At 49.9% G+C, this 24,643-nt stretch overlaps 2 protein-coding genes and 2 long non-coding RNA genes across 9 annotated transcripts; 1 reads left to right on the forward strand and 3 right to left on the reverse strand.

Moving 5' to 3' along the window:
- Positions 1 to 226: 226 nt before the first annotated feature.
- On the reverse strand, positions 227 to 2,596 carry LOC120712122. The gene is made up of 3 exons (XR_005690697.1): positions 2,160 to 2,596; positions 1,348 to 1,470; positions 227 to 484 (listed from the first exon to the last, which is right to left on the reverse strand). It is a non-coding gene; the product is annotated as an uncharacterized LOC120712122 (long non-coding RNA).
- Positions 2,597 to 3,720: 1,124 nt separating this feature from the next.
- LOC120712123 (probable 4-coumarate--CoA ligase 3) lies at positions 3,721 to 8,317 on the reverse strand. The gene is made up of 5 exons (XM_039997846.1): positions 7,509 to 8,317; positions 6,503 to 7,055; positions 4,562 to 4,775; positions 4,346 to 4,448; positions 3,721 to 4,141 (listed from the first exon to the last, which is right to left on the reverse strand). The coding sequence occupies exons 1-5, from the start codon at positions 8,169 to 8,171 to the stop codon at positions 4,025 to 4,027; spliced, it is 1,650 nt and encodes a 549-aa protein (XP_039853780.1). The 5' UTR covers positions 8,172 to 8,317; the 3' UTR covers positions 3,721 to 4,024.
- A 6,083-nt stretch (positions 8,318 to 14,400) lies between these two features.
- LOC120712124 (ARF guanine-nucleotide exchange factor GNL2-like) lies at positions 14,401 to 18,981 on the reverse strand. Its single transcript, XM_039997848.1, has 2 exons — positions 16,644 to 18,981; positions 14,401 to 16,094 (listed from the first exon to the last, which is right to left on the reverse strand). The coding sequence occupies exons 1-2, from the start codon at positions 18,882 to 18,884 to the stop codon at positions 14,589 to 14,591; spliced, it is 3,747 nt and encodes a 1,248-aa protein (XP_039853782.1). The 5' UTR covers positions 18,885 to 18,981; the 3' UTR covers positions 14,401 to 14,588.
- On the forward strand, positions 18,976 to 22,984 carry LOC120712125. Of its 6 annotated transcripts, none has more exons than XR_005690700.1 (7): positions 18,976 to 20,270; positions 20,418 to 20,494; positions 20,562 to 21,417; positions 21,988 to 22,042; positions 22,147 to 22,298; positions 22,395 to 22,450; positions 22,630 to 22,984. It is a non-coding gene; the product is annotated as an uncharacterized LOC120712125 (long non-coding RNA). The 6 variants fall into 6 exon arrangements; XR_005690703.1 differs by having other exon boundaries at positions 20,562 to 21,221; positions 21,323 to 21,417; positions 21,988 to 22,298; XR_005690702.1 differs by having other exon boundaries at positions 20,562 to 21,183; positions 21,276 to 21,417; positions 21,988 to 22,298.
- Positions 22,985 to 24,643: the final 1,659 nt, after the last annotated feature.

The following is a 24,643-nucleotide window of genomic DNA, read 5'->3' on the forward strand; positions in this document are numbered from 1 at the left end:
TTTTTTCGGACATGCTAACTGACTTGCTAAATATGCTTCCACTGGTATAGCAGTTTTAATACTATCTAAATTAGGAAATAATTGAATTGATAAAAATATTAAATAATTACTAGTCCACTGCAGACCTAGATAAATAGCTTCAGAAACCAACTGCTAGTCTACTACTTAGCAGGTCATGTCCTACCATGTTCTTGTAGTTAAACACACCAAGTTAAGCACTGCAATCTACAGAAACAAGAGCAATCTTGTACTACTCATTAACTTGTGAGTAAAAGTTCTCAGTATGCTACTACAATCACATCCAATGAGTAAAAGTTACACATCCAAGTTGCAGGAGCTCGATTTGGGGAGGACAAGGAGGAGAGATGAAGGGCTCCCCAGATCCTCATACTAGTAGTATAGGGTACTGAATTATCACTCCATGGAAGATGCTCCAGCACCAAAAAGCGTTTCCGCCACCATGACCTAAGCTAGGTCTGCTACCCTGAACAAATAAAAACAATAATTCTGCAGTTTTAGTCAAAGTAAAAGAGAATGCATTTTCCAAATAAGAAGATCTAGTGATCAGAATGTCAGCTTAATTAATTTTTCATGAAAGAATCGACACTCAACATGATTTCAGTGCCAAATAAAGAACGCAGCATAAAGAACGAAGATCAGAATTTGGTTCAAAAAAAGAAAAGATACTGCAGGCACTCAGACCAATATAAACTGCAGAGTCAGGAAGATACATGCAAATACTGCCAAACAATTGAATGATGCACACAATTGCAACATGAAAGTAAAATGTTGGGTACCAATGAGGTGCCCAAATTAGATCTTGAAATCAAGAACAAAAAAAATCAACATCGCAGCACACAGACATGACAATCAAGCATTACACAGTTGGGAGGCTTATCTAAGAATAACCAGCGATGAAGGAGTGGTTTTTGGAGAAGAGTGATGGCCGAGGTTTGCAAGAGCTACACACGGAATCAGAAGAGTAGAAACCCTAGGAGTTTTATGCTGCAAACATCCAGAATCATGAACAAAAATTTAAAACTTGCAAGAGAAAGTCGTTCAGCAAACAAGACTAGGAGTTGAGTATAAAGAAAAGCATAATATTATCGAAAATTAAGTATGGACTGCCATAGGAGTTCTTTTAGCCATGGCAATCCATTTTCTGACCATAAAAGGCCAGCTGACCACACTTTCTATCAAATTCAGTAGCAGCAGCAAGAGAACTACCAACTATCTAGAAAATATCACTTAGCAACCTGGGATGCATGTATATCTTCTAGAATAATTCTAGCTGCAGTATGAGATCAATTCAAGCCATAAAACGATTAGTAAACAAAGCTCACTCACCTACTTGTATGTGAAAGCATCTAATAATTGAGTTCTTTTTTTTTCAGCCTTCTCGTCTAACAGCTGCTTCAGCCTCACAATTTCAGTCAAATACAGAGCAGAGAAACTGGATAAGATTGCAGACTGCAAAACAAAGAATGAAGCATAAATGGAGAACAGAGGCTAGTGCTGTGCCTGAAGAAACTCCAATCAAGCCAAACTCAGAATAAAAGAAAAGATAAGCCATTCACGATGCTAAATTATATACATTCTGACACAGACACTATTAGTAATCAAGAGGGGCACAAGTTTCTGTACTTTCTGGAAATTCAATAATGTGTTGCCAAGTAAACTACAGATAAAAAACATTTCATAAATCACATGTATCATAAGCACATGAAACAGCGAAATTTCATAACAAGTGACTATTGTTGACTTAACAGTAACAACAAGAGGTGTTAGGAGCTGGCTATTTATAACTGTGTGTCCCAGCAACTTAACAACATTTGCCATGTCGATCCTGCACAGTGACTAAACCTCCTCCTAACAAGTGAACATGGGAAACACCAGCCTGCTAGTTGCTAGCTAAGGCAATATCAGTAGTCACAGTTAGCATGCAAGACAAGGAAGAAACCTGCTAGTTGCAAAGTGACTATTGTTATGTGAAATCACGGATAAAGCACATTGTTCCATTGATTTCAAAGCTGCAGGTTACGGAGGCGGGGAGGAGGCAGAGAGGGGGCTGTGGATAGGATTAGGGTTTCCAGTGCAACAAGCAAGAAAATCTGCAGAAGAACAAGCAAGAAGAGTAAGCAAATAGCACGAACGCATACCTGAATCCGCCGGCTTGTCGCGCACGAGGTGGGTCAGCTCCGGCGAGGTCCTGGTGGCGCGGTGCGGCCTGCGGCGGAGGGGAGGGGAAGGGTCGCCGGCTTGTCGCGTTCGAGCTGGGACGGATCCGGCGAGGTGAGGCGGCTCCGGGGCACCGCCGATGTGGGGGAGGGTCCGAGGAGAGGAGACAGGGTAGGGCGTAGGAGCGGCCGGCGGCGGTTGGTGGCTGCTTGGCGCGAGGTAGCTCGACGGGGAGGGCAGACGACGAGGATGGAGCTGCGGCGGAGGAGGGCCGGCCGGCGGCGGCGCCTGGACGCGGAGGAGGAGCGGCGGAGCGGCACTTCTCGCCTGGACGCGACGCGGCTCGGGGAAGCGCCGCCCGGACCCTCGAGGTGGGGAGCGCTCGCCCCGGGGGAAACGCGAGGATAGGGTTTCACACCCCCGTGTCGTGGGCTTCCAAATGGCGAATTAATGCGGCCCGGGGCCAATTTCCGCGTGGCGATCCAGCCCCGGGAAAAGGCCGGGAACCCTCCGGGATTTTGGGCTCCCAAACTAGCCCTTAGAGTATATCTAAACCACAGGACGACCACCGTTGCGTCGAGATTGTAGCCAGCAGCTGACGACGCTAACTGGTTGATTGCCAGAATCGCCGAGACAGGCACAACCAGCGACGCCATATAAGAATCGAAGAAACTCAGTATTCGAGCGAGTCCCTCATGTATAATATTCCTTGTCACTACACTTACTTCTACGCCCCATATCTAACTTCCGACTACCGTGACGGCACGAAAAGCGCAACCCACCAACTGCACTCTGTTCATGCTTAACAGGCGCGCAACAGCAAATAGGCTTTGACCATTTGAACATCTTCCGTTGTTGTCCTTTCTCAACTCATTTTTATTTTACTTTTAAAAAGTTACTTGTACTTTCTAGCCTCTAGGAGGTTGAGGTAGTAGTAAGAGAAAAGTTATGGACAGCCGGTCCTTAAACTTATTCGATTTTCACTTAGATCCCTATACTGTTAAATTGCAGATCTTGCTTCCGGTATCATCTAGGTCAATATACTCTTAAAATACAAGTACATTCCACTAATAAAGCATAATAGGATCAAATATTGCGCTTTTAAGCACACAATTACTTTCATTGCTTTATTTTTTCAAACTTATTGTTGATGCCTCTTAAGCTTATCCCCACATTTCATTTGGTAATTCATGGTGTTCTAGGTTCCTAATTCTACTATCTAGTTTGGCATGTGCAGATACAACTTATTTAAGCTTGAACAATCTTCCAAGAATCAAGTACAGTTTCAGGCGCGCCTAACAAGCTAAGATATTGCCTCCAAAGTGAATCCATCATCAATTGTTCAAAAAATAAGTTTTATCAATTTAATTTGAATGCCACTGCATTTTAATAGTATAAGGGCCTTGCATCTGAAGCTAAGTTATTAGAGAGCTAGATTTGTATTTTGAAAGTATAGGGATCTAAATGACACCCGAGGCTAAATTTAGAAAGCTGAATCTGTAATTTCAGAGTATATAGATCTAAATGACACAATCGAACAAGTTTAAGAACAGGCCATGCGTAACTTTAAGATGAATCCATACCATTTAAACATGGTATACATTACTGTATTGCCGTAATCAGCCTTGTTCGTTTGGTCAAAAACAATATAGCTAGATGCATCTATATATATCATTTATGAACATTACACCACACAGGGCCAACCAACAAACAAACTAAAACCTCTTTCGGCAACATATATGTTTCCACAAGATTAGGTGCCCCTTCTGCTGCCATTTCATGAACAATGGTACCACCTATTGCATGGCCTTTTCTCAACAGTGTGGCCGACTGAAACACTGCGGCCTCAGTGGACACCGGCGGCGAGCCTGGCTCTCAAGTCCTTCCTTAGGATCTTGCCTGAAGGATTCTTGGGGATGGAGTCGGTGAAGAAGACCTTGTGGATCTTCTTGTAGAAAACCACCTGCAGGGCAGCATGGTGTGAGATTTCAGTCATGAGGTCGAGTTCTTTAATTATTTGCAAGCGCTTGTGCGACGGTGCTCTTGTTTTAGTACTAATTGTTCCTATTCTTTTTGAAAAAATACGAGTACTACCTGTTCCTGAATAAATGCAGATGGATTCTAGTTTTGTGTGATGGAAACATAAGAAACATGGTATTGCTTTTACCTCCTTGGCAACAAATTGCTTGATCTCATCCTCGGTGAGTTGAGACCCTTCTGTCCGCACGATGAAGGCGACCGGGATTTCACCGGCGAGATCATCCTTCATTCTGAAAGAAGAGACCAGAAGATGTCAGAATTCAATCCAAGAAATTGGCAGCACCACACAGTGGTGGTTTGGTTCCATCTGAACTTGTCATCACATCGATGACCAACGACTTACGATACGACAGCAGCGTCCTTGATCTCCGGGTGCGTGATGAGGAGGGCCTCAAGCTCCGCAGGCGGCACCTGGAACCCCTTGTACTTGATGATCTCCTTGAGCCTGTCGACGATGAAGATCTCGTCGTCGTCGTCAACGTAGCCGATGTCCCCGGTGTGCAGCCAGCCGTCCTTGTCGATGGTGTTCTTCGTGGACTCGGGGTCGTTCAGGTAACCTGAATGATTGACGACAGTGCGCCAAAGGACTGGTCAGTAACTTTGAAAGAACCTTTATTATTGGAGCTCTGAGCAACACAAACAGATTCAGCAATGGCAGAAACTACCAGGCCATTCAGCGGTAGAGAGAAAGCAAAAGATATCGCCGAAACGTTTGGTCGGACAGACTGTTCAAAGAGAGAAAGGCTGGCATTGACTCGTCAATCGCGCTGCGCCTGCGGCCTGCTCACCCAACCGATTGGAGCTTTCTTTCTCCGAATCGCGCGATGGATCACCAAATATTGACTCGCATTTCAGGTTGGAGCGATGCATGCCGTCCTCGCCCTCGATCGCCAAGCACCAACTAATCAATAATCATGCCTAGTGAGCGTGTTCAGCAGTTGGCATTAGGTAGACCGCGCGAGAACCTAAGCGACTGTCGTTTGAAAGCTCATCAGAAAAGTTTCCCGGCAAAAGAAAACGAAAAGAAATCTCAGCACGAAAGCTAATAAGCTAGCTACTCTGCATCTGTCCTCGACCGACTACTGGATGCTGAAGCCACAGCCACCGACGGACCCATGGTGGTGGCTTGGTCCACACCACCACCATCCCTGGCCATCTCTCTCGCGCTAAAGTTTGACTTCCCAACTACTACTGTCTACTGCTCATCAATGGCACATTGGCACGCCCAAAATTTTGAGAGAGAGAAAAAAAATCAAGGGAGCTGGATTGAGATCGAGCACCTTGTTCGTCCATCTTGTATGTGATGGTGGTCACATGCCTATGCCTTTCGCAAAGGCAAAAAAAATGGCCCATTTGGGACTTGGATTCCGCGACCGTGTCATGGCGATGATGACTTTTCGAGGCCACTTGCCGGCTACTCGCCAGCCATCATCGCAAATTGTGGGTGCGCGTAGATGCATACACGCGCGAAACGTGCGGTGGAGACCGGGATTCTTTGCCCAAACCAATCGTTAGGCTTGGGAACTTGGACAAAAGGTCTCCAACTAGCGTGAACACGACCAAGCACGCCGTGGCTTTTCTGCTGTGTTCGGCGGGTGACTTTTCACCCCTTTGACTCACCAGATAGTCAATACTAAAACAATACTCATTCAAATGATAACTACCATTGGTAAAAGGAGATTTGGATCTCCACTAAACCTTTTTGTTTATACTAAGTAGTAAGAAATTAAAGTAAGATTCCTCTTAAACCTCAAGACGATGGTTCGTGGGGTCGAATTGAAGCTGGAACTTCTAATAGCAAATGCACATGGAACTGATCACAAAGAATATTTGGTGGTCCCTACTCCTATACTAGACTAATCATGCACCCAAGTGCCCACCCACAATTTAAATTGCAAGAGTTTGGATTGTCGCGTGGCCTAATCGCAGAGACCAAACGGGTTAGTTACAACCTAAGTACTACCAGCATTGTAGGAGGTTTGTCCACATCATCACCAACCTGTGGCTAAGTTGTGGCGCCTACTTTCTCCCCCAAGCTAAGGACAACTCGTGCTAGCTCCAACTAGTTAAGCTTAAGCAACGGCACCGGGCCCACGCGCGCTATGTGCACCAGCAGCACGTGGGCCCACGTGACAGTGCCAGTGCAAGTGCGAGGTCAGCGTCAGCGGTTGGTGGCGTGGTGTGGCAGCTAAACGGTAACGACGACATGAAGTGAATTAGCTTCGTCGTTCCAAGGATATGGATATGCGTATGCATATGTATCCAAGTACTAGCTAAAGAGTACCTTTCATGATCTGCTCGCCGCGGATGCAGATCTCGCCGGGCTGGTTCCGGCCGAGGGCGGCGCCGGTGTCGGGGTCGACGATCTTGAGCTCGGCGTTCCGCACCACGGTGCCGCAGGACCCGGACTTGACCTGGAACGGCTCCTTGGCGAAGGCCAGGCACATGGCCAGCACGGGCCCGGCCTCCGTCATCCCGTAGCCCTGCCCGAGCACGGCGTTGGGGATCTTGGTCATGAAGGCGTCCTGGAGCTCCCTGCCCATGGGCGCGGCGCCGGACATGACCATGCGGATGGAGGCGAGGTCGGCGGCGGTGACCCGGGGGCTCTTGGCGATCTCCACCACGATGGGCGGCACGAAGGGCGCGATGGTGACGCCGTGCGCGCGCACCAGGTCCACGAGCGCGCCCAGGTCGAACTTGCGCATGATCACGATGGCGCAGCCGGCGCGGAGCCCCGCCAGCAGCACCGAGTTGAGCGAGTAGATGTGGAACAGCGGCAGCAGGCACAGCAGCACGTCGTCCGTGCGGAAGTGCAGGTTCGGGTTCTCGCCGTCGACCTTTTGTTTGTTTTCACATCAAAAAAATAAAAAGAAAACAGGGGAGAGTACTTGGATCAGTTTGCAATTCAGAAGCAATGGCATCATTAATTTCTTCTTCTTCAGAGAAAAATATGGTTTGGTCAACTGGTTGTTGGGTGGGGGCGTGGGTGCTGGCGCGCAAGCCAACAATTTGACGAAGTGCCGGGCGTAGAAGGCCGGATGGATCCATGGCATTATTTATGACAGGCTTAGCTTAGCTTGTCGGGAAGCGGGAACCAACGAATGTTCCTTCCTCGGCCGCGCTGACAGGTGGGTCCAGCTGGCCGACGCGGCTGTCACCCTGTCCTGCTCGGCGAGCAAGCCAAGCCAAGCTCTGCCGGGCCACCGACAGGCGACGAGAGAGAGAGAGAGAGAGAGAGAGAGAGAGAGAGAGAGAGATTCATTGAATCGAATGAATGAAATGAATGGCACCTGCTGCGCGACGCTGGTGATGAGGCTGCGGTGCGTGAGCATGACGCCCTTGGGGAGGCCGGTGGTGCCGGAGGAGTAGGGCAGCGCGACGACGTCGTCGGGCTGGATGTCGGCGTCGGCCTCCAGCTCCTCCGCCGCGATGACCTCGGCGAACTCGGCGCACCCGTCGAAGCGCCCGTCCACGGTGACCACGGGGATGCCCCTCGCGGCCGCGAACTCGCGCACCTTCTCCACGGCGCAGGCCTCGGTGACGATGAGCCTGGCGCCCGCCGCCTCCGCCTGCCGGTGGATCTCGTGCGGGGTGTAGAACGGGTTCGCCGTGGTGGTGGCGGCGCCCAGCCGCGCCGCGCCCAGGAACGAGAAGGCGAACTCGGGGCAGTTGCGGAGCAGGTTCATCACCACGTCGCCCCTGCCCACGCCCATCCGGCGGAGCCCCGCCGCGGCGCGCCGCGACAGGGACTCCACCTCCGCGTAGGTGTAGGACGCGCCGGTCTGCCCGTCGATCAGGCAGGGCCGCCCCGCCACCTCGGCCATCTTGCCGAAGCAGTACGTGTGCAGCGGCTGGCTGTTGTTGATCTCGATGTCCGGCAGCTTGGACCGGAACACCACCTCCGCCGCGGGCGCCGCCACCGCCGCCGCCACCGACTCGTCCACGGAACCCATCTCTCCGGCGACCGAGCTCGCTCTCGGATGAACTGGCCTGTCAATCGGGTTGGTGACCTTGTGCAACAGGCGATTGGTTCAACCAACCTTGTGCTGCTGCTGGTGGTGGTGGTGCTAGCTCGGCGCCTCCTGAAGGGCAGAGGACCGGCAGGTGAGGGGGTTATATACGAGCAGGGGACTTGGGGAGTTGTTGAGTAGGTGAGCGGGTCCCCGCGGGGCTGACGGGTGGGGGCCAGGTGGAAGTGGGAGAGCGGTCGGGGTGAGGTAGGAAGGAGGAGAGAGCTACGGGGTTGGTGGGAGAGAGCTGTGGGTCGTTGACTGGGACGGGGGCGCCACGTCAACGTCGTTTACCAACCCCATTAGCAGCGCCAGAGAGCGACCCCGTCGAGTGTTGGTGTTCTCATTTCTGTCTGCGCCTGGGGTTGGTGATGGCGATCGTCTTTTCGGCTTTCTAAGGTCCCTTGGGTGTGCTCGAGTTTTCTTGGTAAGAAACTGCGGCAGGGTTTTCCCGTTGTGTCCGGGATCGGCCTGCCTCTCTGCGAAGCATGTTTTCCTCTTGGGGCACCAACCACCGTCCAGTGTGGTATTCATGGCGGTGACACTCGGGGTTCGCATGATCTACCACAAAAGTGCGCAGAATTCTCGCTAGACGAATCGTAGTAACCTACCTCCAAAATAGCCAATTTGAGCTTATGCAATAACATCATAAGGATAAGGTTGATTTGCATTGAGGACGTACGATCCACACTGTCCTTGTCAATATCGTTTTTTGGTTTAAGAAACGGATTCGTCAGTCCAACAACCGCCACCCACCTCATTCCTCACTGGCGCATGTGGAGTGGGAGCACCGAATTGTAAAATCTTGCAATATAATGGGACCAAAGAGAACGCGTCCTGTCAGGGATGGGTTCCCTCGTCAAAGGGCAAACAAAATGCCGCCCGTTTTGCATTATGTGCTTGCCGGGTGGCTTGAGAGGCCCGTTTCTCAAGTTGCCACTGGATACCCACCACCCTTACTCAAATCCATACCCGTTGTATTTGAATAGGGTATGAATTATCCATCTCAACTTAGATATGGGTAGGATATATATAGATAATACACGTTTTACCCACGTACCCGTTAGTTAGTTCTTTTATATTCTCTTATGTTCCGTAACTCCGCTCTTTGACGTGGGGCCCACATGTATGTGTAGCTACACTACTTTGCACAGAGTTGCTGCTTGTTACATTGAGTCATCTACAACAAATTTCAGTTAATTTTGATAAAATTTTATAGTGTGAACGCGAGGTTTTATTTTCAGTGTCTGGCCCTTGACGTGGGGCCCACGTGTAGGTCTAGCGACACTGCTTTGCACAGAGTAGCTACCGATCATACTGAGTCACCTCCAACAAATTTCAGTTAATTTTGATAAAATTTTATAATGTGAACACGAGGTTTTATTTTTAGGGTCCGGTTCTTGACGTGGGGCCCATGTGTAGGTCTAGCCGCACTGTTTTGCACAGAGTAGCTGTCGATCATACCGAGTCATTTCCAACAAATTGCAATCAATTTTGATAAAATTGTATAGTTTGAACGCGAGATTTTATTTTCAGGGTCTGGCTCTTGACGTGGGGTCCACGTGTAAGTCTAGTCACACTGCTTTGCACAGAGCAGCTACCAATCATACTGAGTCATCTCCAACAAATTTCAGTTAATTTTGATAAAATTTTATAGCGTGAACGCGATGTTTTATTTTTAGGGTCCGGCTCTTGATGTGAGATGCATTTCATTCAACTTCACTTGCATTATCTATATCCGTTGGGTAATTATCCACTCATTTGGATATAGACATGGGCGTAGACAGGGGGCGGGCAGGGGCCTGGCCCCCTATGGCTCCTAAATTTACATTGAAAATTTGAATTTTGATTAAATTTTTATATAAATTAGTATGGTTGGCTCCCTAATAATGAAAAAAATAAATTCCTGGCTCCGCCCCTGGATATAGATTAATTGGGAATGAGTAATATTTGGGTATGGGCGTGGATAATCCACCCCCTCCCCAACGGCAACGTGACCCGTTTCCGTCGCGAGCTGACAGGCTCCTAGATGCTGTCCATGGGCCATGGCATTGATTGGCAAACGGCTCCACGCTTGATTACCGTTGCTTAGCAATAGGAGGGGAGGGGTTCACTTAAAACCTCAAGGTCAGTCCGGTCATTTCGCCACCCTTGCCTCATATCAGGGCTGGAAAAAAGCTCGTTAAGCTGGCTCGGTGGCTCGTTTCAAAATTGCTCCGATTACATTCGTTCTTTTTTTTAAATAAAGATTAGTTGATTTGGAACAAAAGTCAATTTTGGCAGGCTCGGCTCGGCTCGGCTCGTTATGCTCGATTTGAAGCTGCATATCAAACAACGCGGGAGACTATAATAAATACGAATATATTGATTTTGAAGAAAGCTCGAAAAAAGTCGAGGCTCGGCTCAATTCCACCCCTGCCTCATATGGATGGGTAGAGTGGAGCTGTAGCGCGCTACGGCGCCAGGGCGGGCTCACCTACCACGGACCGGCGCGGCTGGGAAAAAAGAAAAGCATCTCCGCGGTCGGCTGGGTGGGGTGGGGAGGGGTGGGTTGGACGACGCCTCCATACGCCACGGCCACGCTGACGCAACAAGGCAGAGGCAGCGCGACTGCGCGAGCAGGAGCAGGCAGCAGCGGAGCGAGTCTGGGTGTGTTTAGTTCCCACAAAATTTCCAAACTTTCCATCACATCCATCACATCTCCTATCACATCGAAACATTAAATATAACAAATAATTCATGCATAGAGTACTAAATGTAGTTAAATAAAAAAAACTAATTGCATAGTTTTGATGTATGTTGCGAGACGAATTTTTTGAGCCTAGTTAGATCATGGTAGAATAATATTTACCACAAACAAACAAAAAGTGCTACAGTGTGCTACAATGACTGATGTGACTTTTTCTCCCCCGATTCCCCTCATCTAAACACAGCCTCTAGCTGTTTCCCTGCCGTGTGGGGAGCCGCACCACATGGGGAAACCGAAACCGGGAAGGTTGTTGGCGGCGTGGCGGATTGCGTTGATGTTTGGTGGAAAAGCTGGTCCAGGTCCAATCCGGCCGTCCAAGTCCAACAAAGCCGTGTGCGTGCATCAATGCCCAATGCATGGCGACGCACGGTGGGTTGTTGGGTGGGCCCGCGGGCAGTCCTCCGCGTACATGTGACCCGTAACCGTATTTATGGGTACGCTAGCTGCACGAATCCAATCGGCAGCCACGCCCCGCCTACGTACGGCCGCGGTTGGTACTCGATCGCTCTACATGTACTCGTCTCTTTCTTTTTCGCTTCGGACCGCAACTTCCCCCTGCTGCTTGCCACTATTTATATTGGCAAATTCTCCTGCCGCTCCAAATTTTAATTTTATTATATATGCATGCATATTTTTTTTCTATGAATCTAGGTATATAATTACGTCTAAATGCACGGTAAAATCTATATATTTAGTGAAGTTAAAAACTACCACTACTAATTTAGGATGGAGGAAGTAAATGCTAGTGTAATGAAAATTAGTGGACATGCGCGGCGACGTCGCTGCAACCGGGGGCAGGTGCGTGTGACAGCGATCATGGACCTGCGTATACGCTTGCATTCGGGTGTACGATCGAATAATATATAATGATGTATGCTTACTCTAATGCAACAACTCGCGTGGACGAGCGCGAGGCAGGCTAACTACTACAAGTACAAGATGTGCCTCTGCCTCCAGCATTTCCTGGTTGTCCAACGTCAGGAGCTGGGAGAGACCGACGCGCACGACGACGGCTGGTCGCGTCACGGCGTCACCTACTAATAACACGTTGCTGCCGCAGCCCTCAATCATGTGGCTTAATTATGGACTAAACACCTAAGAGTAGCTAGCTATTGACTCTTTCAAACCGTTTTATATCCCGATCCGCGTCCTCACGATCGAGCTCCTGACCTGACCGGCGAGTCATGACCTGTCGCCGCCCCTCCTAGCCTGCTGTGCTCGCTCATGCGCTCCCCCCCCCCCCCCCCCCCCCCCCCCCCCCCCCCCCCCCCCCCCCGCCTAAACTTCGAAATGGCTGTGCGGTGCGGACGCGCAGCTTCGTTCCCAGCACATGTACGTAGCCGCCTGCCGCCCGCGGCTTGCTTTAATTTCCCTGAACCATGCATCGGTAGCGTATTGAGATTGGCCTAATATAACACGTACGCCGAGACAGATGCTCCTGGGTAGTTATTGTACTAACACGGATTAGCCACAATTGCATTGGCAGCCATCAAACTCGAGCATGTTTATGGGCTTATGGCTAGTTTAGTGTTGCCTGCTGTGCGTGTGCGTCAGGTCAGTTACGCTGTTTGTTCACCATCCGCCAACTCAATCGTCCTTCGTCTGAAACCATCGCACCGAGTACGTGTAATGTTGTGTTTGAACTATACATACTTATGTCTGTCTGTAAAGCAACTTGTTTAGGTGTTTTCCATGCCAACCGACCTTGACTAACGAGTGTATTATACGAGACCGGATTATTCATTCCCAAGTGTTTTTTTTTTCATTCCCAAGTGTGTTTTTTTAATCTCCCTGTCGCCCTCTTGCTGGTGATGTTTCCTTCTCTTCTTCTCAAGAAGAAAGTTGTCTCTCTCTCTTCCTGGCGCGACCTGCACAAAAGACAACCGCTCAACAGCTTGTGTTAGACGAAAGTGATCGTGAAAATGTGGCTGTGATCCATCCCTTCCCAAACAATATTGTCAAAAGAATGTTATGTCCATATTGCAACTATAGTATTACTCCGTCTTTATGATACAGTCATTATTACGTGTTTTCACACGCCAAGCCAACTTTCTTTGGCGCACGTTGTTGCTTTCTCCCTTGTTGTGGTCCTGGTTCGGTGGTGACTGGTGAGCACTCGCGATGCCACAATGGGGGGCTGGTGTATGTGATGAGTCAGCCAGCGGCGGACCGTAGGATTTGAATCTAGGGTAGTTTTAATTAAAAAGGAGTTATTATGTTCTTGCCCTCACTTTGAACCATAATTGTAATTTTATCCTCATTATCGTTCGCTTTGATTTTACCCCCTTCCTTTTGAAATTAAAGACTCTGTTAGTTACAAACAGAATAAATAAATTAGAAAAAGCTCATGAAGCCCAAACTAAAGCTAAGAAGCAAATTAAAGAGAAAGGAAAGAAGAATGATGTGTTATTTGAAAGCCCTGCAATGGGCACAAGCAGCAAAAAAGTTGATCCTTGCATCTGTAATGACCACAAGAAGCAAAAGAAGGATCAGTTTGTGATTTACCATGTTCTTGACTAGTTGGCTTATGTATTAATCTGTTTTGTGGAGCTGTCTGCGAACATGAATGTCATGCAGTCCAAGTGAAGTGTCTGAACCTACTACATGTCAACTCGCATGTTAGAAATGTACTCATTTTGTGGAGCTTTACCTGATTTACCTTATTATGTTGAAACAACTGAATGTGAATCTAATATATTGTTGTGCATGATGATTTCTCTAGTGTGTTCAAAATGTGGGGAATTTGCTTCATAATATCCTACTGTTACAAACATAATACACGTACAATATTTGTTCTCTATGAGATCTCAATACTTGTTGTTTGTGCCAGGGGTATTTTTGTTTTTTCACGGTCACTTAACTGGGAGTTAAGTGGAGAGATAACAGCAGGCCCCTAGAAGGGATCCAAGATGAAAACAGGGCCATAGAAAGAGAGTATCATTTGTTTGAGGGCCACACAAGGAATTTTCATGTGTGAACACGAATACACGACCATGACTCTAAACACCTTAGCTTCACCCTTTCAAATGGTTTCATATTCCGAACCGCATCCTGACCAGCCCCTGACCGCACTATAACATATGCGGTCTTCTATGACGTTTTATTTATCTCATATAAAGTAAAAATTATATCACATTTTGCAATTTGTGGCACTCACTCGACGAAAATTCGTTTGTCGCTTGTACACTGTAATAAAGGTATTATGTGACTAAAATATATCTTTTTTTGTTATAAATTTTGGGAAAAAGTCTACATAACACCTCCTCCCAACTATTCATGGTGGATTACTTTACCCCCAACTATAAAATCGAATATTCTACCCCTTTGAGCCCTCCTGCGCGCACGGATTAGCAGCCATGGGAGGAGGTGATGCTTGCTAGGTTTGCGGCCGGAGCGGATGGCCATCGGATATTTATATAACAATGGCAATAGCGTGATTATATTCGAATCAATCAAAATCCATTACAATAATTCTGGATGCAGTTTATTTATCACAATTTGGGCTTAATCCTACTATTTGCAGTCAAAAGTATCGTTTCCTGGTTCCTACTAGTCATGCAGCCATGAACAAAACTCACCCCCTGCCAATGGTCACTGATGGTGATGACTAGCTACTCAGGGAACAGCTCGTCCTTGACTGCCGGCGCGATCCACTGGATCTGGATGTGCGTGATCTCCCAGAGCTCGTCCCCTTCCCTCGGCACCAACACCTCCTTGGCCTTCATCTCCATGATCATCCGCTTGAGCATCCGCGGCACGAGCTCCTGCATCACCCCGGCGCCGCCGCCCGCGGCGAGGTCGCACTTGATGCACGTGTCCATCCGCCGCAGCACGCCTAGCCAGAAGGTCCGAAACCCCGGCGCCTGCGCCAGCGTCGGCAGGAGCAGAACGAAGACGTCGGCCAGCAGCTCGGCGGCGGCGGCCAGCGTGCCCTCCATGCTCCGCGTCTCCCGCTCCGCGCCCTCGCGCCGCGAGTACTCGAGCGTCTTCTCCGTCAGGTCGTCCACCATGGCGAAGATGACGAGGTTGAAGCAGGCCAGGCACCCGGCCGGGCCCAGGTCGAGGTCGCCGGCCGCGGCCAGGTTGAAGGCGCGCCCGAGCTCGAACACGGCCTGGCACCGGATCTCCTCGCGCCGGACCAGGCTCGTCTTGCGCAGCGCCTCCGCGAGCTTGATGAACATGTTGGCCGCCAGGTTGCCCATCCGCGACGCGTCCTCCACCGACGACGCTGACGACGACGACGCGCTGCTGCCGCTGCCGCCGCTGAAGCCGGCGCTGTTCCCGGGGTCGGAGTAGCCGGACTTGTGCCACTGGACGATCCAGTTGACGGACTCGGCCATGAGCTCGAGGATCCTGGTGCTCACGTCCAGCGGGCTGATCTTGAGCGCGGCGAACCCGAAGGCGGCCTCGATGACGGCGGCGTAGTTGAACCGCGTGACGTGCGCGCCGCTGTCGCTCATGATCTTGACCATTGCCGCCACGGACTGGTCGAACGTCTCCGGGTGGCGCCCAGTGACGGTGAGCAGGTGGAGCAGCGTCTTCCAGCCCAGCGGCGTCTGCACGCCGCCGGCGTGCTCCGTGAGCAGCTTCACGATGCTCTCCGAGATGGCCTCGCAGCAGGTGTCGAGGATCTCCTTGTCCAGCTTCCACATCATGTTGATGGACTTGAAGACGAGCTCCTCGGAGGCGCGGGTGTCGACGGCGCGCTGCGGCGCCGCCGAGAGCAGGCGCACGGCGACCCGGAAGAGCGCCACGATGGCCTTCTCGGCGAAGGGGCACGGCGAGAAGAGCGGCAGCTGGGACACGGCGCTGAAGCAGTCGAGGAGCGGAGGCCAGAAGGTGGCAAAGCGGTGGAGGTTGGCCGACGCGAGGAGCGCCAGGAGGTCCCAGCAGAAGCCGACGGTCTCCTCCTCCTCGATGGGCGTGCTGAACTTCTGGCCCTTGCCACCGGCGGCGAAGATGAGCGCCCGCCCGAGGTTCTGCAGCGCCTCGTCCGGCAGCTTGCCTCTCTCCTTGAAGATGGCCCCGACCTGGCACTGCTGGATGATCTTGAGGTTGTTCTCGAACTCGCTGCCGACTGAGAGCAGCGACTCGCCGCCGGAGTCGAGCGACAGGAACTGCGAGAAGCGGCCGATCATGCCCGACACGTGCCGGCTGGTCCCGGCTCCGCGGTGCGTGGCGGGGAAGATGACGCCGCCGGCGTCCGAGGTGGACGCCCTGTGGCGGTGCCCCGGGCGCTCCGAGGAGCCGCGCCCGGTGCTGCCGCCGCTCCCTGCTGCCGCCGCCTCCGGGTCAATCACCGATGGCGGCAGCAGCTTGAGCCGCTTGAGCTTGAGCAGGCAGTCGACGACGTTCTTCCAAGCGCCGCGCACCGACTCGCCGAAGCGGTTGGCGATGGTGAAGAGCGCGAGCGTGGCCATCCGCGGCTTGAGCTCGTTGCTGAAGGTGAAGAGCGTCTCCTCCGTGGTGGCGTAGGGGTTGAGCAGCGTGGAGAACTTGCAGAGGCAGCACAGCAGCTCGTCCAGCACGTCCTCCAGCCCGTACCGCGCGATGCGCGCCACGGACACGAGCCCCTCGACGCACTGGTTGAGCGTCTCCTCGTCGTCGGCGCCGTCGAAGATGGCGGCGAGCGTGGCGACGGTGGGGCCCGAGATGGCGATGAACACCTCCCGGCTGAGCTTGTGCTTGAAGTCGCAGGGTGTGAAGTGGTCCATGGCGCGGGAGCGCTTGACCAGGTCGGCCCAGCGGCTGGGCGTCATCTCCACCGCCGCCGCCGATGTGCTGAAGACGGTGATGGCGTTGGTGGAGATGGAGTGGAAGAGCTCCGAGAGGTACTCCCGCGGCAGGTCCTTCTTGTCGTTGATGGCGCGGTTGTTCCGGATGAAGTCCTCCTCCGACATCTTCTTCTTCACCTGCGGGTTGTGCAGGTCGGTGTTGAGCATGATGAGCGAGTAGCAGAGGATGAAGGCGGCGTCCTTGGTGGCGAACACCCCCGCGGTCTGCTGCTCGAAGAAGCGCTCCGAGAAGGCCTCGAGGATGCGCTGGATCTTCTGGGACTCGCCGGGCAGCCGGAACGTCTCCAGGTAGGTGCGCAGCGCCGTGTCGAGGATGGCGCCGGTGAAGTCGAAGGTCTCGGTGAACTCCTTGAGGACCCGGAGGTTGAACTCGTCGGGGTCGCCGAGGAACTCGCCGATCTTGTTCTTGTCCAGCCCCGGGGAGTAGCGGAGGAAGAAGGCCATGCTCAGGGGCTCCGGCGGCGTCGGCACCAGGTGGCACAGCTTCAGGAACTCCACGCCCTTCTTCTGGTCGCGGTTGTAGTGGTTCGCCGCGATGGCCACCTTCTTCTTCCGCAGCTTGCGCTTGCGCACGAAGTCTACCCACGTTTCTCGCTCAGCGCCGCCGCTGGCGGCGGAGGTTGAATCCCAGCGCTCGGTCCAGAAGAGCCGGAACTCGGACACGTCGACGGCGTACGCGTCGTGGGCGGGGGCCTTGTCCACCTCGACGTTGTCGGCGATGGTGGTGATCATGTTGACGAGGCCCTCGAACGCCTGCAGCTGCACCGCCGTCATCGGGCCTGGCGACGCAGGGAACGCCGCCTTGCACAGCAGCTTGCCCATCTCCTCGAACACGTTGCGCAGCAGCGGGTCGCAGTCGTAGTTGACGTACATCTCGATCACGAACGTCGGCTGCCGGATGAAGCTGACGAGGCCCTCCACCGCCACCTCCTGCAGGTGCGGGCCGTTGGCGCCGCCGCACACGCGGAGCAGCACGAACATGAAGAAGGCCTCGAGCTGGAGCTTGAGGAACCGCCGGAGGAAGTGGTACAGGTTCAGCGCCGTGCTGCAGATCATGGAGAGGACCAGCGGGCTGTACTCGGTAGCGTAGTGGATGAGGTGGTAGAAGAGGTCGTCCTGGATGAGGCGCAGGAGCTTGGCGTGCTTGCCGATGGCCTCGCCGCCGAGCTCCACGGCCGAGTTGACGAGCACCAGCGAGAAGAGCATCACGTCCTCCTCGGAGGTGAAGGCGCCCTGCCCGTCCGGCGTGATCACCATGTCCGGCGCGTTGAGCAGCAGCGAGCAGAGGAAGCTGAACACGTCCACCATGCACCGCGCGCCGAAGCCGGCGCCCGAGGACCCACCGCCGCCGGGCGCCGCGGGGTCGGCGTCGTCGCCGCCGTCGCCGTCGCGGATGTCGGGCAGCCTGGCGAAGACGGCCTGCAGGATCTCGTGCATGCAGTGGCGCGCCGTGCGCTGGAGGAGCTCGCTGCCGCGGCTGCCGGCGGCGTGCTGCACGATCTGGAAGCACGTGTTGACAGCGGTGCAGACGGAGCTGTCCGACAGCAGCGGCGCGGCGCGGGCGCGGAGGAGCGCGGCGAGCACCTGGAGCACGCGCAGGAGCACGGCCTCCTCGGCGCCGGCGTCGGAGAAGCGCTCCATGCGGCAGTTGGTGAGCGCGGCGAGTATGGCGTGCACGGCGTCGCGCGCGCCCGGGGAGCACTCGTCGAACACGTCGATGCGGAGGATCTTGAGCACGGAGGAGAGCGCCACGCCGGTGGCCGCGGGAGGGGCCTCCTCGCTCTGGACCACGTCCAGGAACGGCGTCAGGTACGTGGACGGGTCGGAGCAGCGCCACGCGCCGTGCCGGGGCTGGAAGAGCAGCCCCCGGAGCGCCTTGAGGGAGCTGATGAGGCCCGCGAAGGTGGCCTCCTCGGCGGCGGCCACGGCCGGCGGGAGGTACGAGTAGGGGTCCGGGCGCCGCCGGATCACGGCCAGCAGCGCCGCCACCTCGGTGTTGAGCATGCAAGAGATGCCCAGGTCCTTGAGACGCGGGTCGCGCCGGGGGCCGCGCTGCGCGGCGTACGCCGGCGGCGGGCCGTCGTCGTCGTCGTCGCCCGCCGTCCTGCCCATTGCTGCTGCTTGCTTGGCCGGGTGAGGAGCCTGATCGATCTCGATCAGGTGGTGAGGTTGGCCGTGGGGAGGACGGAAGCCATCGATCTTTCTGCCACGTGGCGACTCTGTCCGGGATGGTCGAAGTCAGTACGATGCCACCACTGGCTGCGGTTGCATGCCGGGTATGCGATGGTTTACTAAAAATAGCATGGCAGCTATTTTTGTTTAGGACATTGCAGTGGTCTAGTATGATAATTTTGTTTTTAATTTTAGATAATCTATATCTATCTATCTCTATTTCTATCTCTTCTCTATCCCTCTACTATATATATATACTAAATAGAGGCTAAGGGTCACAGTACTTTCGCTCATCTACACCCTTGTTCTGTGGTCAACCGCACGCGCTGCTAGTGCACGTGGGGGGCTAGTGGGCCACACTCAAACACGTACTGTGCTCTTCCGGCTTCAATTTTCACCTTCTCTTTTTCTAACTTTTATGTGTTCTAATTTTGTCTTCAACTTTTTTTTATTTCTTTTGAATCTTTTTATCTTGCAATTCTGTGCCAAAATATTTATCTTCAATTTCTCTATCTCAAAATCTTTTGCTTGGACTTTTTTTTGGCTCTCAAATTTTTTCTCGTACAAAATTTTTGCACCATGACTTTTCTCTCCAAAATTTATTGATCTCAAAATTTTCTAATCCAAACTTTTATGTATTCTATTTTTTGCCTTCAACTTTTTTTGTTTCTTTTGAATTTTTAATCTTGAAATTTGGTGTCAAAACATGAATGCAAAGGCACATGCTGTGAAGATGAAAGTGAAAGGGATTGACCAGACGGAGGGGACATGAATGCAAAGGAATCACGTGTGTCTGGAAATCAATCATACGGGCGACCGTAAATTAGCACCCCCTCACACCCCACACCCACACCATGTACACCCCTGCGACCGTTACCCCTCGTCCCCTCCCTCCTCGCTTCGTCCGACCTCCAACAAATGTGGAGCGCCCTTTTTAATGTGTTGTGCATCTACGGCTAGCGATTCGATCCCGGAGCGCTTGCCTCTTGACACCCTTGTGCAACCCCTCTCCCTCCCTCTCCTCTCTGTCCGCCGCCCCCCTCCTCTCTGTCCGCCGCCCTCGCCCTCCTCTCCAACCGCCCCAAACCACGACCCAACGGCACCCCCTCCTTCTAGGGCGCAAGCTGCGGACGGGACTCCTACGCCGCACGCTCGGCACCCCCTCCTCCACCCCCCCTGATGGGGCACGAGCCATGGGTGGCCTGCGGTGCCTTCTTACCGCGGCACCCTGTTCGCCGCCAGCAGGTCGGGTCGCGAGCTGACCGCCGCCTCCTCGTTGTCCGGCAAATTCCGGCCACCACAGTGCACCTCCTCCATGGGTAAAAGGTAAAATGCAACGCCCTTGATGTCCTCTCTCTGTTCCCCCTCTCCCTGCACACTCTCATGGATTAAATTGCTGGATTTCTTGTCAACCCAACTCTCTCGCTTGAGTTACTTGTAACCGTAAGGCTAATTTTTCTTGCTGGCTTGTAGGGAATGGAATTCAAAGAATTTGCACATATCTAAGAAGGTCTACGTTCTTATCAAGTGACTTATATATTTTCCGAGAGGTAATCCTAATTCCATTTACCAATCGATTGTGTTCTCATGCTATGCTTTAAATCTCTTTCTACATAGGCTACATGATGGTGCACGTTTGAGAGGGGACATTCACATCTTGCTTCTGGGTGATCCATTCACAGCAAAATCACAGGCAAGTTTGTTTGATATTGTCATAGAATATACTTTGATGGCGAAAATAAAGTGACAATAAAACTCACATCTGCATTACACCTATGGTTTGGCATCATATGAAATGGTACTGTGATTCAGTTTAGTAATTTGACACTAATGCCTGTGATTCTTTTGTCGCTATTTTAAACCAAATGTCCGTATGTAGTTTCGTGATATTGAATGTCTATTTCTCGAACAGTTCCTCAAATTTGTAGAGAAGACAGCTTCTATTGTAGTCTATTCATCTGGAAAAGGTTCCTCTCCTTCTGTTCTCACTGCATCTGTAACGTGGCATAGTAGCTCGGTAGATTTCAGTGTCCCATACCGAGATCTGGTCTATTTCTCAATGCAAAATTTATGCTACAAATACAAAGTACTACTACCCGAGCAGGAATAGACCCCCTTGACATCGCCATCATTGTCGCGAAGCTGAAGGCTGATCGATCTGGAGTGATTTGATTCCACTTAGGACTATCAAGTCGTCTTTGGGCTGCTCAGCTGCGTCTGGGAGCAGCATGTCGATGAGGTCAGAAGGAGATTCTGCTTTGCAGTATTTCAGCTCGTGTCAGTGCTTATGCTTATTGTTGTTTTCAATTTTTGATTGTGGTGACGACACAGCTGCTAGTGGGGTTTGAGTGGAATGTGGAGTGCTTTTTTTTTTGCAGCAAAGAGAGGGAATGTTGTGGTGAGCGCTGCTCCAAGAGCCTGATCGAGTTGAACACATAGTATTGAGCTTTATGTTGAGTTGCAAGCACTGAAGGTGAGATTTACTGAGAAAAAATTGTTTGGTGCTACTGCATCAGGGCTTGAGAGCTCCACTAAATTTAGCCATATAAACTTGTAAACAATTAATGTAATTGGCAATTGAACTTAGTGGGAGCTTTTGATGGACATAGAGCAGAACATACATTGTACAATAGCTTAAGTTACATTGCTCTGGAAATAATTAATATAATTTTTGTTAAAATATAGGTCAAGGATTAGTCTATTGTTTTCGACATTTTAGACGCTGATCTCATCCTTCGGCGGCTAAATTCACAACAAGGTTGTGAGAAAAAACACACCTCCTGCCATAGAAGCTCCGCCAGCCCCCCATGTTCTTATGTCAATTATGCTGCCCTTCATAATTCTCTGTCTATATGTGGAGCACTTTAAAGTCTACTGCTCAGGAACAATCACGGATATATATATATATATATATATATATATATATATATATATATATATATATATATATAGTGGTTCTTTCATTTTTACAGTGATCAAGACATGCTTAATTCTTGAAACTGGATAGCTGCATGTATTAACCAGCTAGTCTTTGCTTTTTTAGGTCCCAGCTGAACTTGATAAACATATGGTCCATTGTGGAGGGATCTTGTTTTGCAGTAAGATAACTTCTATATTGTGCTATTTTTCTAATGCTCTGTGAACAAATGCTCGTTGAACAGAGAGATAAGATGGGTGATGGACTGATGGATGCTTGTTTCAGATCTCTGCTTGTGTTTGTAATGGCTTCTTCACCTAGCTGTTTGCATGTTCCAGTGGCCATTACAAAGAGTTATGCTGAGTGTCATTCTTGGTTTTTGGAGTTGAGTTGACAGAAGCCATGGGTCAAAATTTCAAGCTCCCGTGGCAATGCAGGTTAGCACATTTCCCTCCTATTCTTCTGTATTTTAATTTTCTCTTTGTTTCTCTGTCCTATACACATGATCAAATAAAATGTTTTGAGGATTGCAGAATTACTGAAAAGTCAAACCAAATGTGTGAACAAAGAGCAAATCAACAAAGAACAGGTAACACCTTTTCAAGTAAAATTGACCCGGCAGGAAATTTTTGTAATCTAAATAGCTTAAAAAATACATGTACTCAATTAGATACAACTTCAGGAAGTTAACCAGTTTATAGAACAACTCTGTACTATTCCAAAAGTTATGCCAAACTCTGAACTTTGTCAATGCTTGCTTGTGTTCAGTGAAGATAAAGCTCCTCGTCGTGAAGATCGAGCTGGAGCATCATGTGCGTGGTCGCCTCCTCAGCCACCGACAAGTCTATCTAGAGAAGGCAAAACGGAGATTGAATCGTTACACCTCCGATATGGGGAATTTTCAGTGTTAACGACTTTGTACAACGCTGCTATTGGATCCGGCAGTATCTTATTACAGAGAGATCAAACCAAACAATAACAATGTAATTCATTTGCAGTGTGATCGGATCACACCCAAAAACGGGTGAACCAAACACCACATGTAGAGCGTTTTGTTTCCCATGCCAACCAACCAACCTTGACTAACGAGGATTAAGGAGTATGTACGCGGCTATTTTATCTCTGTGTCACCCTCTTCTTGCTGGATGCTGTTGTCTTTTTCTCTTCTTCTTCCGAAGAGCGTCTTTCTCTACAAGATTTCCCTTTTCAAAAAGACAACCGCTGACGCTGAGTACCTTGCGTTAGACGAAAGTGATTGTGGGAAATGTCTCTGTGAGTTTGGTCGCCCATCCCTTATCAACAATGTTGTCCAAATGGTATCATGTCAACATATCCCGAACAGTACTAGTAAGTATTAGTCCCTGCTTATGAGGGGTGATTACGTGTTTTATCCCTCACTACCAAAAAAAAAAGATTTAGAGGCGGGTACAAACATATTTTTAGAAGCGGGTGCAGTACCCGCCTCTTTTTCTTGCAGCTAAGTCAATTTGCAGGAACGGGTAACGTGCCTGTTCCTAGAAAACAGTTTCTACATCAAATCAAATTGCAGAAAATAAAAAAAAATAGAAAACAGCAAAATACAAAAGAAAAAAAATATCCCAGCTAGCGGCCACCACCACAAGTCCCTCTATTGTCAAGGTATAATTTTTTGACGAAATATGCACACTTGCATAAATCGAGGCCATGTCAACATCTCATGAACAGTACTAGTAACTATTAGTCCCTGCTTTCCAAGGGGTGATTACATGTTTTAGCCCTCACTACTAAAAAAGTTTTTTAGGGGCAGGTAAAAACATATTTTAACAGCAGATGTGGTACCCATCTCTATTTCTCGCAGCTAAAAATCAATTTTTAGGAATAAGAAACGTGCCTGTCCCTAGAAATTGATTTCTAGAAATGGGTTATGGCGTGACCCATTCCTACAAATCAATTTTCAGAAAATAAAAAAAATTAGAAAACAGCAAACTAAAAAAGAAAAAATATCTCGGCCAACCGGTCACCACCATAAGCCCATCTACTACCAAGGTATAATCTTTTTTGCAAAATATGCACACTTGCATAATCCGAGATTCGAACCGCTTACCTCAAGCCTCGCGCGCACCTTTCTCTCAGCCACACTTTCCACCACACTACACAGACATTTGTAATTCAATGAGATATCGTATTCTTTTATATTAACTCTGAAATCAATTTGTAGGGTAGGTGACGCTATCATCCACCTCTAGAAATTTATTTCTAGGGCGGGTGATACCATCACCTGCCTCTATATTTTTTCTGTTTATTCCAAAAATTTATTTAAATCTTTAAATATAGAAGAACATATTTAAAAAATTGAACTTCTACACCATAGTTTTTATAGATACAGACAACAGTATGCCAAATATAATTTAGAGTATATGAAGATTAAGCCTGTGGAAACTTAAAAATATAACTTGAGTTATATAAGATACTATATAGTCATAGCCATATGCAGGGCACAACTAGTAAATGATTTTGTGATCCATAATAGTGTTAAATGAATAATATATAAACTATAAAATTTTAGATCTTACAACTACAATTTTGATACAGAACTACTCTACATCTTAGGTTGCTTGAAATGACCTCAAATTTTGATACAGAACTACTCTACTTTTAGATTTTGAAACTATAAAACTTACAATAATTTTTTGGACTACTAAATGACCTCAAATAAAAAAAATTCTTAACTACAATATTTTAGATCTCGCCAAGCTCTATAATTTTAGTATAAAGTTTATCTTCATCCGAGATCATATAAAAA

Source organism: Panicum virgatum, chromosome 6K (genome assembly GCF_016808335.1).
Source record: "Panicum virgatum strain AP13 chromosome 6K, P.virgatum_v5, whole genome shotgun sequence".
Taxonomy (NCBI): domain Eukaryota; kingdom Viridiplantae; phylum Streptophyta; class Magnoliopsida; order Poales; family Poaceae; genus Panicum; species Panicum virgatum.

Coding starts and splice junctions, on each gene's coding strand:
- LOC120712124 (XM_039997848.1), bottom strand. CDS start 18,884: ATGGGCAGGACGGCGGGCGACGACGACGACGACGGCCCGCCGCCGGCG. Junction 16,095..16,643: donor AGCACAAGCTCAGCCGGGAG/GTGTTCATCGCC, acceptor CGCTTCTCGCAG/TTCCTGTCGCTCGACTCCGG.
- LOC120712123 (XM_039997846.1), bottom strand. CDS start 8,171: ATGGGTTCCGTGGACGAGTCGGTGGCGGCGGCGGTGGCGGCGCCCGCG. Junction 4,449..4,561: donor AAGGACGCTGCTGTCGTATC/GTAAGTCGTTGG, acceptor CTCTTCTTTCAG/AATGAAGGATGATCTCGCCG. Junction 4,142..4,345: donor AGCAATTTGTTGCCAAGGAG/GTAAAAGCAATA, acceptor GCTGCCCTGCAG/GTGGTTTTCTACAAGAAGAT.